This window comes from Argiope bruennichi, chromosome 11 (assembly GCF_947563725.1).
Source record: "Argiope bruennichi chromosome 11, qqArgBrue1.1, whole genome shotgun sequence".
Classification (NCBI taxonomy): domain Eukaryota; kingdom Metazoa; phylum Arthropoda; class Arachnida; order Araneae; family Araneidae; genus Argiope; species Argiope bruennichi.
In genome coordinates, this window is record NC_079161.1 from 41,616,514 (window position 1) to 41,634,069 (window position 17,556).

Consider the following 17,556-nt stretch of genomic DNA (forward strand, 5'->3'; position numbering starts at 1 on the left):
TGTATAATGAAATATAAGGAATCACTTTACTAAATCCTTTATTTACTGTTTATATCGAAAGCTACAATGAAATTTATGTGGCATAAATAATTAGACTTGTTAATCACATCATGTAAGAGATTCCAATGAGAAAAATGTACTTGTATATCTATAAATTAAATCAACCACTTATTACTTTTTGTGTTTGTAGTAAGGAAAAAAAAAAAAATCTGAAGATTCAATTTAACACAATTTCAAATTAAATGCAATCTGAATTATAAATATTCTACATTATATTCTAATATAACAGAGATACAAAGTTGTACCTTGTATGAATAATTGTTAAAAGAAATCATGTTTGTATAAAATAAATTGATATAAGAGTATATAAATATTCAGTACAGTACAATTTCTTTAAAGGAATATTCACACAATGCATGACTAACATTATATGACAATCTTTTATTTTTGTATAGGTTATAAGAGCCAATTATTTTCAAAATTTAAGGGGGGGGGGGAAAGGAAATATCTATAGTAAATATAAAATCATTTTTTGGCATCAAATAAATGTGCAGTAGTTAATTACACAAATATTAATGAATGCATTTTATATACACAAATAGAAAACATTTTACAATAGCATTACAAACAAGCTCAATACATAATAGAAGTTTCTCTCAAAATTAAAATAAATTTATGTAATAAAATTTATGAAAGTTTGACATAGGAAACACAATGAAAAGCTTCAGTTTAAAAATTTGGCACTAGAAAGAATAAAGTATGCATAAAAAAATTCTCAAACTCTCAAAATTTGTTTTTTACAGAATCATGTTTCAAAATTAAAAAAAAAAAAAAAAAAAAAGTGTTAAATTTTTGAAAGGAAAACTAGAAAGAATAAAATTTACTGTTGAATATAAGATTTCTTACACATTAGCTGATGTTTTCCAATAAACTAGCATCATATTTATTAAGCCAAAATCAACATCAATATATTTTTATACAGCAAGAACATGCTTGGTCAGTCGAAATTAGAAATTTTTCTAGATAACAGTATAATAATAATAATAATAAATGAAACAAGTAAAATGCATATAATGGGGAAATAAATCCAAGTATTACTTACACCACTAGTAAACATATCACAGAATTAGATAACATGTAATGGTAAATGTAAACATCACCGTACAAATTTAACATACATCCATAAGAACTTTGTACAAACATCAAATATATATTCAGGTAATATAAACAAATGTGAATCCAAGTTTGCTTCATTATTATAACAAAAACTGATTTTAAAAGATGAATGAAATATTCCATAAAGCAGGAATGCTTGCCATTTTTTAATGCATGCATGAAACGAAAATCCATTTTTAATTACTAGACTTTTTAAAGTTATATAAACATTTTAAAAAAGAAAAATACTTTACAAAGTCTGACAATATATACACACAAGTATTTTTTTCATAGAGTAAAAATAGAGCTTTTCCTAGTAGGTTAATATTTGTGAACAGCTAAAAAAGAGATTCTTTTTGCCAATAGCTCTGAACAATTAGAGTTTTACTCTTCATGATATGAAGTAAAAGAGCAGAATATGTTATAAAAGTTAAGATAGTTCCGAATTTCATAAAATTGCTACTAAGGGAATATAGGAACAAGGTATACGTCTGAAAAACATATATTGCCCTCATGCAAGAGATAAATAGTTTTGATTAATAAAAAATTGTATGATTTTTTTTGTTCAAAATATACATATGTATCTAAAAAATATACAATTTAAAATATATATAATATTTTTTTGTTCAATATTTATGTATCAAGTTATTTGAAATATTTTCTAAAGAAATGAACATATTGCAGAATTTTGTATGTATATTTCTAAATGACTGTATAAAATTACAACAGGCAGAAAATCATTACACCATGAAATAAATGTATCTTAAAAATCAAAATATAATTTTTAACAAATGAAATGAGAATAAAAACAGTTAAATAAGTTTTTACAACTTTTACAATTAAAGTAGATCTTCTTGTGACAATAATATATAGCAGATACTTTAGTAGAAAAGGGCTAAACTAGATTTAACTTCATGCAATGCATATCATATGATTAAGTGGTTTATAGTATTCAGCATGCATGCTCAACACTATCAGCATCATTTGATGATAGTTTTTATATATAAGACCATCAAGTATAATCTTTTACCAAATAATAGTTGCTTCGCCACTTCCATGTTTTGCTAATGGAATACTGATGAATTGTAAAATTTGTAAAGAAACGGACAGTAGAAAGATAATTAAGAAACCATTTACCATTCATGCAAGTTGTAATTAACTAGAGACCACTCTCCACTGCTGTGGGTCATTTTACAATGACTGAAAGATAGAACAGCATAATCAGCTAATGCAATGCTATCGAACTTTGCCTTAGAGCTTTTAAGACAATGATTCCAATCATGCTTTTACATATCTTTAATTTTTTTTTTTTTTTTTGTGTGTGTGTGTGTGTGTAATGTAGATATTTTATGAATTATGTTTAAAAGAAAAATTAATAAAAAAATAATTATGAATGACCTAATATATGATAGCATATAAGAACATTCCAAAATTTTCTGTATCAAAGGAGAACTTAGGCATAAAATTTAAATTGTTAAATTGATCCAAGTGAAAAAAAAAAAGCCCCTACGTCATTAATATTTAAATAAAAAGTAAATACATGGAGGATAATACAACCACTGAAAAATACCGAGAAATCATATAAAAAAATACTTTCTCATTACTATTAAATTTTTATTTAAGTTGATTGCAGTAACAGATTATAGGCAAATTAATTATATTTATTCAAACAAGCATATTTGTTTTATGATCAGAATCCTCATCATTTCATATTCTTGACTCTAGTTATTAAATTCCAAGTGATTTCTTTGCTTGAAAGAATTGAATTCAAAGATTTAAAAAAAAAAAAAAAAGCATGGCATGAAGTCTGCTATTCTGATGATGAGAGTAAAAGAAATGCGTTTTTATTTCATAAGCTATTATAAATATTCCAAGTAAATATTGATTGCCCCTCTACAACTTAAACCACAAACAAAAAAATGAATATTTCTTGATTATTACTTACGGCTTTATTTACAAATACAAATATAACAACTTGTTTCTTTCAGATTTAATAGAATGTTGAAACAAAAGGACAATTTCCTATAACTTCTAAAGCAATCAAGTCTTCTAATTTTAATGTTTTGATTGAAATTTGAATACATAAATGATTTGTGATTTACTATTATTATAACCCATTGTAACAGTAGTGGTCATTTTAAGCTGTCAGTAAATTGGTGAAAAAAACAGACATTCGGGTAACATTTAAAAAGGTCCTTTTCTTTTCACCAAAAGTAACAAATCAAAACAAATGCTTATAGTCATGCTATTCAGCATTATTATGTAAAGTAACTGCATCATGGTCCCTATAAACAGGATCATGATATCTTCACACTTGGGGAAAGGGAAGGCTTCTAAATGTCTTTTCAACTACTTGTCTTCATTTGGGAGTGAGATATTTCCTTTTTTTAAAATTAAATAGTGAATAAAATGATTAACAAATAGACTGTAATATGTTCAAATAAATTTATAGCTATATTTAAGTTTGACCATAAAATTTTGAATCCAGTTTACAGATAAAATACACTCACATAAAATATTGTCATATAAAAGTAATATACCACCATTATAATATACCAGGAAGCAAACTCAACAAATTCATGATAAAAGAGAATAAAATCTCTTCTAAAATATCTAAAATGTATATCCTCATTATACCAATATTTTAATTCCAAAATTGTTCCCAGTAATACAGGCAAATTATACGAGGCCTGTAAGAACCATACCTTAAGCACCCATCTACAAAAGTAATCATTAAGATTAAAATATTCAAATTCCTACACAAGAAAGCTCTATAATACTCATTCTGGAATGTACTGGTTTTTCATTTTTTATTCTAAAATTTTAACAGAGTCATAAATCAGCAGAATCTTCAAATGATTCATAGGTAATTAAACAAATATATGCAGGATCAATTAATATTAAAAGTTTAAAAATTCTCATCAATCCTCAGATTGTTCTTTAAAATATGAAACAAAAATTTTGATAAACCATTTGAATAGTCTGACAGATATGATTAAAAAATGAAACATTAATTTATGCAAGAAATTAGTGCTTTTAAAATAATATCAATGGAGCATGTATATTTCTAAACAAATATTACAAAAATATTGAACTATACATGAGAGCACAATTTTTTAAAAGAAATGGTTTAATGTTATTGGCTTTAACAATAAAATACAGTCTGTACAGAAAACAGACAGTACATCCCAATAAATAACATACATATTGATCACAGGAAGTATTTAGTAATCTTTCTAATAAAATAACTGTAACATTCTTCAAAGACCTTTATTCATTAAAACACTTTGCTCCCTTTTGAATATATACATATGTTTTAAGCATTCAAAATATTTAACTGGATAAAAATTTGAAGTTTTAGAACAGTGATGTCAAGAGAGTTAATTCTATACCAAAAATATTTTCATATTAATTTTTCAATTATTTTATAGAAAATTAGAATTACAAAATGTTATAATTCCTTTTGCAATCCATATTAATATCATTCTCAATGATTAATGTGTTGATTGCTGTTGCATCCTCTGCTTTACATTTATTTTCCTTTTTACTATTAATTTACAAATCTACATAAATGTACAAGTTATTTTCCCTATTCTTGTATGAAAGTAATATTAGGAAACTTTCTTTAGTATCCTAAAAATCTGTTGCATCCAGATAATGTCCATCAGGAAATTTTTGAATTAAATCAAATTATAGGATAAATGATAGAACCAGTAAACTAACCACTAAACAAAACCGATAAATTAATGATAAATAAATAAAAAAATATGCCATTAGGTTATATTTACAGCATATTATAATTGAATATTTGTAGCAGACATTACCTGAGTGCTAGTTTTAAGTTTACCTATCTTAAATGCATTATAAAAATAAGGAGGAGGGAACTGTAATTTTCTTAAAACAACTTTTTTTTTTTATCACATAGTAATTCACTCCATAAAATAATTCTTACGTTTCATCTGTTACCAATTTTCAAAAAATCCAATAAAAGAAACATAAGAATAAGGCTACTTTTTACAAAATTCGAATCTAAACAAATCCAATTTTGTTTTCAACTAATTTTTTGGGAGGGGGTTGAAGAAAGTCAGTTAATTCTTCATATTATTTTGTACAATTTGCTTTAAAAATATTTCTTATGAAATATTTATTCCTGTTAACACAACTGTTCTTCAACTTTCAATTGAAAATTAAACATTCATTACCAAACTAATTATATAGATATTCTATAATCTATCACTGAACAATATAATCTTTATAACCTCGAATGGTTTTTAGCTGTTTTTTCAAACCTTTTACAAATTCTATAGGTTGCACCAATAGTGATATATCAAGACCAACAGCATTCAATCTATCTTGCACCTAGGGAAGACAGGAATAATATACTTATTACAAAAAACATTTTTATAAAACAGTACATACAAAATTTAAAATTATACTTCTTTGTGTGCAGCAAATGAAAGAGAAACACTAATGGTTCAAAACTGTATGAAAAAGCTTTAAAACAATACAAAGAATTTTTCAGATTCTTATTGATAATAGAATTAGATAATATGACAAGATTATCATTTCTTAACCCACTTATGTTAGAATAATAGACCAATAAAATAATTACAAAGTACAGTTTATGAATTTGCTAAGTATATAATATAATAAAAAATTGGAAAATTTACTTTATATATCAATTGCAAAAACTACAAAATAATTGACAATTTTAAAGTAACAAAAAGAAATGAAAATTTCTTAAAGTCATTAAATGATACTTTTTAGGTAAAACTAAAAGGAATTTTAAAATCCCAATAACCTAAAAAAATTATTAAACCCCTTAAAGAATAAAAGGGGGGGATTTTATTAATGCATTTTATGAATCAATTTTATATTTTATAAATTTTTAAGTATATAATTATAATAAATTATTATAAGCACATAAATAATTGTAAAAAACAAGTAACAAATTATTTTTCCATCCATTAATAAATACAGTTCTTAGAAGATCATTCACTAAATTCTGTTCAATATATAATTTAACATTATTTTCTACAATTTTTTTAAGCAATTTAAAACAATGGACAAAAATTAAAGTGGGAAAACTTTGATACTATTCACCCAATATTTATAAAAATATCAATGCTGATTTAATAGTTATTATAGCATTTAAAAATATCAATTAGAATCTTTACTTTTCCTCTAGCTACACAATATTTCAATTTGCAACTTCTATTTATTTTTGTGCCAACCCATTCAGAATTTTCCTTCAAATTCATATTATTCTGATGGCATTCATTATAAAAATAAAAAATTGGATGAATAAGATGATAATACTATATATATATACCATTATTCTCATTTATTTATAGGTAGAATAGCTATATAGATAAAGCATGTACAATACTTCCTTTATAATAAGAATACTGGTTTTTATCACTATATAATTAATTTTTTTTGCATAATTTTACATGAACTGATTTCTGATCATGGAAAGCTTCAATGTCTGTCTGCAGGTGATACAAAAGGGCAAAACTATACACTTACACTAAATTTCAGTAACATCAATGGTGAATAAAAAATTTCATAATAGTTTTAAACAAGTTCATTAAATACAAAACAGTTAAAGATTCCTCCATAAAATTCTAGAATATAAATAATTATAACTAAAAAATCATTTCAATATATTAGAAATAAGCTAAAGATTCCATTATCAAATAAGCTATTTTATAACTTTTATTGGATGATAATTAATATCTGTTAAAGTGTATACATAATTAATAAAAAAAACCTCTAAATACTACCTCATTATCTTTAAAAAATAAATTCAATGGACGATGATTTATTTCTGTCAAAACCCAGTTGCAATAAGAATTACCATCTAGACTAGATGCTTCTTCAGGTAAACCTTGCCGACAAGCTAATCCTCTACGTTTCACTTCTTTAATCTGAAAAATTGAATAATCATTTACTAAATAAATTGAAAACTGTACAATTCCTTTCCACAATTCATATATTAATTGGATTTCAAAGAAAATATTCAGTTCATTTTTTTAAATTCCAGTAAAGCAAAAGTAAAATAAAAAAAATAATTACTCAGTAGAATAGGATAAAAACATCCATTTTATTAAGCCTGAAAGCAGTATAAAAAGATCATTAAAAAAAAATCATGCACTCATAGTAACTGCTGTTTTTAGAGAAGAATAACGTATATCTTTATTCTTGTTTCTGCCAAATGTAGAAACAAAATATTTAATTTATATAAAAATGCATTTATTTAAATAAAAAAAACTTGTTTGTTTACATTCTGAAAACTGTTTCTTAGATCATTAGAAACATTTTTTTCATCACTAATATTGCCAAAATGACAAATATTTTTTCTTTCTTTTTTCACTTGTAAATGTTCTTGTTCTTTCACTTATAATGTAAAGTAAACTAACATTTCTGAAATATAAAATTAAGACCATTTTATCAAGGAACAGAATTTTTATTTAAGTTGATTTGCAACATTAATATAAGCAAGTGTCTTTTTAGAATGTACAATTATTAAATAGGATCGCATGCCGAAGTTTAAAATGGATACAGTTTGCCATCAAATAATTGAAAAAAATATTGGTTCTCAATATGTTTTTCATTGCATATATATCAATGCGACAAATAATAAAAAAAAATTACTCTAAACTTGGAAAAAAAAACTTGTGCTTTTCTCATTGGAATTACAGAATAATTTGTTTCATTGGCTTTTGTTATAAAGATTTGACATTTGGGAATAAAAAGTGCAAACTCTTTTTCTTTAATATTGATAAAAGGAAAAATTCATCCTTGTTTCTAATTAAATACAATTAAAATCTGTATTTTCACAGCAGAAATAAAAAATTTCAATAAAATCGATAGTTGTATTTGAAATAAAATACAGTATGTTAAGAATATTTTGTTACTTAAAGTGATCCTTTTAACATAGAAGAAAATACATCAAATTATTTAATTACTATGCTTGACACAAAATTTTTGTACCTCAGCAGTGCCACCTTCTCTAACAATACCCAAATCTTGTCCTTCATATTCACGTTTGATTGCAAATATTTTTCCATATGGAACTCTTCTGACAATAAATTCTACCTAAAATACACAAAATAGAGAAACAGAAAAATCAAAAGAATATATTAACAATCTTTCAAATAAAAAACGTTGAATATTATCTCTTAATAAAGAAAGAATTATTAAAAATGAATATGCAATGCATATTTCAATTTGAGATTCAGAATTATGAGAGGAGAATCATTTATATAAATTAATATGTTTAAGTAATCTATAAATGAACACTAAATCAAAATTTAGAAGACATGAACTCTCTTAACATTACCATTAATGAAGAAAAAGGACATTAACATTTAAGTGTTAAATAAGTTTTATAGGTAGATACCAAAAATGTAGAAATGAATGTATACATATAGAAAAAATTAATAAAAGTAACCATTTAAGTAGAAGACAAATATTTCATTATTACAGGAAAAAAAAGCAATTGGATGCTAAGAAGTACAAAATGATTAATTATGTTGGTTGCTTCTGAAACTGCCCTAAGACCTTTTGAAGTAAGAATGGCAAATCAAAGAATAGGCAAGACAGAACACATATATTTCTAATATTATATATACATTTATGGATAATAAGACAAGTTCATTTCAAAAAACAAAATGAACTTAGCCACTTAGCTTGATAAGCCAGCAAGTATGCTTATTTAGAACTATTCCATAAACCAGGTTCTAATGTTTGGCAAGTTTCAATATTGATGCTACTTTTAACTCATCCAATAAAGAATTGCTAAGATGTTAAATATGGGCAATCAGGATATTGTGAGTTGTTTTTGACCAAGGTTCCACTTATAAAATAGTAGCAAGATTTTTTTTTAAAAAGTAAAACAAATTCTAGAATAATGACAGTGAAGTGCTTAAATTGAAAAAAGCTTTTCATTAGAATGAAAAATAAATAACATCCAAATAAATCCCTGTAAAATTTAATTAACATATCTATTATCACTTTAAAGGACCAGACAAAAGCAGATGTGCATTGAAAAATAATTTTATAATAACATTTCACTTACCGTAGATGGTTGCTGTTTAATTGCTCTATGTGCATCCTGCACAGAATGAATTCTAAGGCCAGCTATACTAACAAGACGATCTCCAACATGAAATGTGTTGTGCAGTAAAGGATGCTCTTTTTGTTTCCATCCAGCTATCCTAAGTATTAGAAACAAAAATTTCAAAAGAAAATGATGGATACAAGCATTTAATTTTATTATTATTTATTATATTCAAGTTATTATTATTATTATTTATTTTAATTACCCCCCCCAGATATAACCTAACAAACAGTAAATAAAACAGAATAAAACCAAACAAGAAATAATAATAAAAAAATACATTAATCAAATTAATGCAAAATACAATGTTATTTAATTACTATCTTTATTATGATGAGAAGGAAAAAAAAAGAATATTACAAGAATATTACTTTAATGATTAACTCATTAAAAAAATATAACTTTATTAAACTGACAGAGATTTTTAAAAAAAGCAAGTATTTATTAACAATTTCCAACTCAGTTAGTTCCTTCCAGAAATAGTAACTACATGAATACATCAAAAATCAGATAATTTTGAAAGAAAAAAATATTTATCAATTGGAGCCAATTTCAGATATTTTTTTAAATGTACCTGTTTTACAATTTAATTTCTCATGTAGTAATTAAAGATTTAATAATACATACAATGTGAAAAGTGCAATAATAAAATAACATAATAAAAATAACAAGCAAAATTAAAACACCCCAAAACTTGCAGCTGAAACACTTGTAATGAAAAATTTACACTACTAACAATTTAAATATACAGAATAATTTTAATTTATTCGTGGTTTAAGAATAATTATTTTCTAATCATTCAAACTCTGGCATCAATTTAAGTTTTGAAATTAGTAGGCTTTTAATTGCCCAAAATGATTTAAATGCATGCCAAACCAAAATACTATATAAGCAAATTCTCTTCTGAAATTATATAAGTTCAAAATATTTTCTCACATCATCTTTTTTTTTCAATGCTTTCTGCCTTCATTTTTGAGCTGCACCTGCCACTAATTATCATTCTTAAAAAAACAACTTAATAATGGATAAAAATTAAATTTTTTTCTCCAATGTTATGCACTATATTATTATTATTATTATTATTATTAAAGAAAGGCATGCAAGTTTCTTTTTAAAATAAAGAATATTTCACACACACTCAACACACACAGAGAATAAATGTTAAATAATGAACTTAATCAGACATGCATTCAACAGAGGGGAAAGAAAATGTTCTGCAACAGAATAAGCTTTTAGTTAGAGTAAAGATGCAATTTGATGCTATGTTAAATTGCTTGTAGAATAATGTTAATAAGGCAGATTATCTCTATTATTGTCATCAAAATTTTAAATATGCAACTTTTTCATGTGTTATCAAGATTTGCTCATGCACTTCTTTTAAGATCATTTTTATTATATCAACATTTTATGCTGAATTTTCAAATGTTATTTATTGCAAAAGAGAAAAAAAAAATTAATAATAAAAACGTAATTTTGATAAATCATAATTGCACATTAAAAAAGAAAACTTCTCTAACTACTTTTAAAATATTCCACAAATCTTTTTCCTCTATACAAAAAGAAAATTACTGAATACAATACAATAGAATTACATTTTAAAAGGAAAATAATCAGAATTAGTTATTGGCACTTTGTATCAGCTATGCTTAAACTGAAAATTATATTAGAAAAAATAATTTATAATAATAAATTTCCACATTCCCATAGAAAAAAAAGATAAAATATAAAAACAAAATTAAATGCTTTTAACAAGCATCCCTCAATGACTTAGGTCAAAAATAACTATTAAAACCATAATATGCAAACACAAAATTTTTATGATATGCTAGTCACAAAATGTGATTGAATTTTTAAGGCAAAAATATTAGCATTTTTTTATTTGTATAAAAAATTAAACATTTCTAATTACATTCCCACACACACACACACAAAAAAAAATGTTTTAAATGACTAAAAAAATTTAAATTATAATGTCATGTAATTAAAATTAAATATGATTTTAAACAATCCAGAGAAAAGGCATAAAACCATAGAAATAAAATACAAGAATGAAGTAAAAATATTATGCATCAACTTCTTTCATATTTTTTTATAAATGGCAGTTCTATTTGAGCTTATAAATTGTATTTTATTTCTTAATAAAATTTATATGGTACTAATTTTTTAATAAGCATCATCCAAAATAATAATAAAAATATTAAAAATTTATTATAAAATCCTAATTAATGAATTCCTATTCATGAATTTTCTACACATTGATTTAACAAATTAACAACTGAATTACACCATTTTCAAAAGTTTGGAGCAACAATATTTGTATTTCCTTCATGTCCACTAAATGTCAAAATAACAGATTATTACACATCCATAAAAGACTATACTGATTAATTCTATGATTGTAATTTAAAATGTTAGGAGAAATTAAATAAATTAATTTTAAAATCTAAAAGATGGAAGCAGTTTTTTTTTATATATATATATATATATTTAACTCGCAATTTTTCCATTTTAAATAGCTTTATGATAAATTAAAAAAAAAAAGCACAACAAATTATTTCTCAAATTGACTGTTAAGGGAAAAGTAATCAATATGTTCTACATACCAAACATGGTTGAAACACTCGACAAATGCAATAGCATTTAAGCAGTCCTTCTTCCTTAAAACTAATCTTACACCACTTTTATGGCGCATTTCTGCCTGAAGTTTCTGAACTTGGGCTTCTCGGAGTGAAATTGGCTTTCCATTCTCATCAACCGGTATTGTGCCATTTTTGAAGGCGCTACTGGACTGAAAAATTACAAAGCGAAAATAATTATCTCTAAATCATAATTTATAAAATTTGCTAACAATATTTATTTAAAGTGTTTTATATAATTATACACAAAAAAAAATTCCTTTCTGTTGATATTTCATCTTTATTAATAACTAACTGAATTTGATGATCATCTGGTTTACTAGGAATATAGGTAATGTTTACTTTCAATTAAATCTCATATGCAGATATTAATGCTTATGATTCCCACAATAAAATATTTTTATGCATCTAATTGTGACAGGAATCAAGCTGTGTTAATCTTGGATCTATTCTGTTCATTGGGTATATAAATTATTCTAATAGAGTCTAATCTCATAATATCATTATGTAATTAAAAAAATATTTTTAAATTTTTTTTTATATATATTTATCTTTCAACCTTCACTTTTCTATTAAATAGAATCCTTCATTCCCAACTTTTAATCCATGAGGAAAACCACGTGACTAAATATCTGAAGAAAAAGTGAAAACAGTTTTTGAATTTCACTGTAATAACAAAAACCTAATTATTGAAAATTATAAAGTCACTTTTAAAAATTGCCAAAATTCTAGGAAATTTTCAGAATAATTAAATTGATATAATTTAAATGACATTTCTTTAACTTTTAAAATAGTGCAAAAATCAGTTTTAAACAATAATGTTTTCAGAAGTTAACACAGAAAAACATTAAAAGTTTACTTAACTTTTATTTAAATAATAATAATAAAAAAAACTCTCAGAGATGCATATTTCTAACCCTTCAAAGTATACCTGTAAAAAATTTGATAACTCTAAATTAAATGATTTATCCTGTATAGTGCCATGCACAGACTATTATAAGCAGAGATGATGAAGATTATTTGTATAAGTGCCTACATGCTGGCACTCTATAGGTGTCACTATATGACCTAGACAAAGGAAATTTGGAACATATACACATTAAAGTGTAGGAATGAGCACCTTAGAACAATAAAAAAAACTTACTTAAAAATTAAGTGAATTTTAGCATTTTTCTGTGAGAACCAAAAATACAATACTTCATTTTAAAATTAAAAAAAAAAAAAATTTATTGCTTCTCAAATTTTTTTTATGATTTTTTTTTTTTTCTTTTTGCATAATTTACATGAGGAAACAGAAAGGGAAAATATGGTACCACAAAATGCAATATGTATTTTGAAGTAGATTACCTATATATTTAAATTTTAGTAACACTGTGATGCCATGGAGTGACAATTTAATGCCTACCACACTTTGATATTCAAAAATGCTTTGCTGACTGAATTATAAAAATATGAATAAGATATTACAATACATGAATTGATTATTTTTATCATCAAGTTTCCATTTTCTCAATACACAAATAAAGAAAATGAGAAAATTGTACCACTTCCAATATAAAAAAGTAATCTAAGAAAAACTGAATATTTTAGGAATGACTAACTAATCCTGGCAGGAGAATCAGAAGCCTGCCAAGCATGCACACTAATTAATTTTATAAATGCCACATTTTTCCTAATAATGAATATAGACTAGACAGCACAATACATCTACTTTTGATTCAATTATTAATAGTAATGAGTTTACAATTAGACATAATGGCTCTTCAGCACTTAAAATCATGACAAGATCCCTATCATTCTTGATATTTCTAGGTAGATTTTACTACAAGGTATTACACAGCATTGTTATATGCAGAATTTTCAGGCAATTTTTTTTAAAAGAGGATGGAACAAGAGAATTCCACTTAGATAGTGAGAGCTTCCATAAATACTCATTGAACTACATTCTCAAATCAAATAAAGTTTCAATTTGGCAATATTTTGCAATCTCCTTTGTAAAGCATATTTTTCATGCATACCTTTTTAATCTTAAAAATATTTGAAAACAGATGTGTGTAAAGGTAGCGAGTGTGAATGAATGTAATACTGGAATAACTGACAAAAAACATACGAGACAGAACTGGGGGGGAAAAAACCATTAAAAAATCTATTAATGTTGGGAAGAGAAACATTCACAGCACATGCAATTTTAAATAGTTTTCACTTTCATAACATTTTTTTAAAAGTAAGTATAGGAAAATTAGATGTTCTGCTGATCACTTTAAGTCATAAACAAATAAAAAAAGTGATAAAACAGTGCTTCTTTCAAATAAATAAATTCTCCCCTATGAAGCAACTTGCAAGTAGAGGGCCTTTGTACTTTAGGTTTATTTTAAAATTATTTTTTTATAATTAAATTGAAACCCTTTTACTACAATTATTGAAGGGTCATAATACAAATTAATTGCAAAGATCTATAATTTTAAATCAGAAAAGACACCTGGATAAAGTTAAGCAATAAATGTCTCCTTCCTATAAAGTTTATTTGCTTACATTCAGTAAAATATTACAATACAGTACAACCTGTTGCAATAAAACAATGCATATAACTTTTTCCATAAATTTAAAAAATAAATTATGGATTTGAAAGCAATATTTTTCTATTTCAACATCTTTTTAAATCAGGACTAAGAACTCTAATCTAAGGCAAAATTGTACTTATATTTATACCATTTGGAGAGGAAAATACCATTAAAATAAGTTTAGATAATGATTAAGACAACTCATAAAAGGATAATGAATAATCGTTAAAAAAATACCAGTAAAATAATACAAGGGCATTAGAAGTATACCATATATTTATAAAAAATTAATAAATATACATTAACTGATACCTAATTTTAGGGACTAAAAACCTAATTTATCATCTATTTAATCTATTATGATAATATAAGAGATGAAATATTTTATAATACAGACCATATTTTTCATTTATTATGATAATACAACAGATGAAATAAAACATACTATGCCATTGAGGCATTAAAAACCTTTGACTATAAGAACGATAGATGGAACATTAAATGAAAGTAAGAATACACAGTGCAATTTATTAGATATGTTAAAACTTACTTCAGAATGCTTTTAATAATGAAAACTCAATTTGGAAATTTTTAAGGAATGCACTTTTATTTCTCTACTAGTGCATCTACTAAATATGTGAAAAGAGATAATAAAAGTCTCACCTTTTATTTTTCAGAATTGTCTAATTTCAATGAATGACATACACCTTCCTATAAAATGTAAACCAGGAAGGTAATATATTGATAGAAGATAAGAGAAACATTATTAAATGAGAATTACTAAAAACCAAAAATGCTAGAAAGAACTAAAATGTATACATATAAAAAAATAAATAAAGAAAACCTGCTAAACAAGGAGGATATAAAATAAGATTAAGAAATGAAAAAATTCCAAATTATGGTGTTTATACTTTTGCACAAACAATACTCTCTTTCAAAATACAAATAGTTGTTAAAAGCAAAATCTTCCCAATTTTAATTATTTCCAGATAAATTTTGAAACAAAAGTTAAAAGGTTATAAGCTCTTGCCAGTCTGAAATTCAGTAGATTTTCTTTCATGGAATTCCTTAAAATAAGTCAGAGGAAACAAAGAAAAGAAAGGTGCTATTTCAATTAAACTCAAAAATTTTTAAAAACTGAAAGCATGATTTTTTAAAACTATTATTTAGAAAACATCCCACAATTTTTGACAAGTTTTGGGGGTCTTCCAACAGTATCCTTGAAATGTTAGAACAATTTCCAGTAATCAAAACTTAATATTCTTCTTAAACACAGTCAATTCCCAAGACTGTGCTTAAGATCTTCAGAAGAAATAAAGTCTATAAGGTAAGAAGAAAAATTCTACCTGTAATCTCATTCCATTATGTGGATGCCTTTCAGCTAATGCTGGGTGACTGCTTCTTTCTGAAGAACTGCATACTGGCTCCAAATGTGAATGTGTCCTTAATAATGCAACAGGAGAACTTGTAGAAGCAGAACTAGTACACGGTGTAACTGTATTCGTACATTGCTGTTGAGAAGATGCATGTAAAGAAGGATCTGAAGTAGAGTTTGAATTTCCAAGACTACTGGATCTTATTGGTGAATGCACATTAGACCTATCACCTGTGACCAGGGATGGTGTCCGGTGAAAGTCAACATTTTGTCTTGGAGGCAAGGCTGGAGTGGGCTTGTACACTATATGCCTTTGAGGATATGGAGGATTCTCATAGCTCGGGTTTCTCACACCCGAAGGAACATTGGGTGGAGGTCCAAAAAATAGAGGCTCATAAATAAGAGCGAATTCGGCAGAAGGAGTATTTGGAACCGATGATACCCTCTGTTCCACTTCATTAGGAGATGGAACAGGAGAAATGCTATCTTGGGAACTGTTGCTTCGAGATATTGGGCGAGCATTTTGATCAGCAAATGATGGTAAATCAAAAGTAAAAACACTCTCTGGGACTGACTGGGAAGAAGTAGGTATTCCTTCTGATGTACTGACAGCTGTGACTGAACCACTAATGCTTGAAGAACTAGTAGTTTGCAAAGAAGCTCTACGGGATGTAGGATTTCGAATATAAACAACAGTAGAACTTGATGCTACACTCTCTAAAGGTTCAGAAGACTGGACTACAGTACTAGGAACAGGAGGTAATGGAGAATTAGGGTCTCTTATAGAAAGACGACTGAAATCTAGGGGGCAAGAAACATATAATAAATGGGAAGAACATATAAAAATGCAGCAATAATGCTAATCTAGAATAAAAACAATTTTCAAAGTCCAAAAACATTACACATTTTACTTACAGTTCAAGCTATTCATCATTAATAATGTTTAATACATTTATTAGACTGTTATATTCATCTAATTCTGGATATCAAAGAATATGTGAAGGAGAATGAATATAATTCTAAATGTTCCTGACAAAAATGTGCAAAATCATTGAGATTTCTTGAAAAGAAACATGGAGGGGGGAAGAAAGAAAGATTCAACATTTGTTTGCAAGTTTTAGTGAATAGAATAATTTAAGAAGAAATAGCGTAAGATTCACAAGTGAAGCTAATTTTCAATATTGGAAACTGTTAGCGTCATGAAGCCAAAATTAATGGGGGAAAAAGGATTTTTCTTTACTATCTCCTTTTCTGAATATATTTATGAAAATAACTAATATATTACAGGCATTAAACCAATTACATGTCTCCAAGTACTATTTTTAAAATAAGAAACATGGTATTTCCTTTACTAATAACTACACAGCAGGAACAGGCACTTCCAAAGAATTCTTATCGAAATTATATCTTATCAGTTATTTTATGTAAAAATTATTACTTGTTCCTTATCTACATAATTTAAATAACAAGTTGAAACAGCATGTCCAAATTTTGTAACAATAATTCTGTATTTAATAAGTTTTTTTTTTTTTAAAGGAAGTCCCATAATTACTGATAGATGAAAGGGGATATCAATTATATTACATTCTCCTTCACATATCAAGTAGGAGCTGGATGCATGAATGAAAATTTATTACATTAAATGAATGAGTGGTATCAAACAATAGTGCTTTCAAGATTAGGTTGAATTAAGGAAATTAGATA

At 25.6% G+C, this 17,556-nt stretch overlaps 1 protein-coding gene across 1 annotated transcript in view; it reads right to left on the bottom strand.

Annotated features, from left to right (window-relative positions):
• Positions 1–744: 744 nt before the first annotated feature.
• LOC129957343 (uncharacterized) overlaps positions 745–17,556 on the bottom strand; it is a 28,973-nt gene continuing 12,161 nt past the window's right edge. The window contains exons 6-11 of the mRNA XM_056069622.1: positions 15,824–16,653; positions 11,884–12,068; positions 9,239–9,377; positions 8,152–8,256; positions 6,942–7,085; positions 745–5,514 (exon numbers count right to left, since the gene is read on the bottom strand). Of these exons, the coding sequence (XP_055925597.1) occupies positions 5,389–5,514; positions 6,942–7,085; positions 8,152–8,256; positions 9,239–9,377; positions 11,884–12,068; positions 15,824–16,653 (1,529 nt within the window). The 3' untranslated portion in view covers positions 745–5,388. The remainder of the gene's footprint in view (positions 5,515–6,941; positions 7,086–8,151; positions 8,257–9,238; positions 9,378–11,883; positions 12,069–15,823; positions 16,654–17,556) is intronic.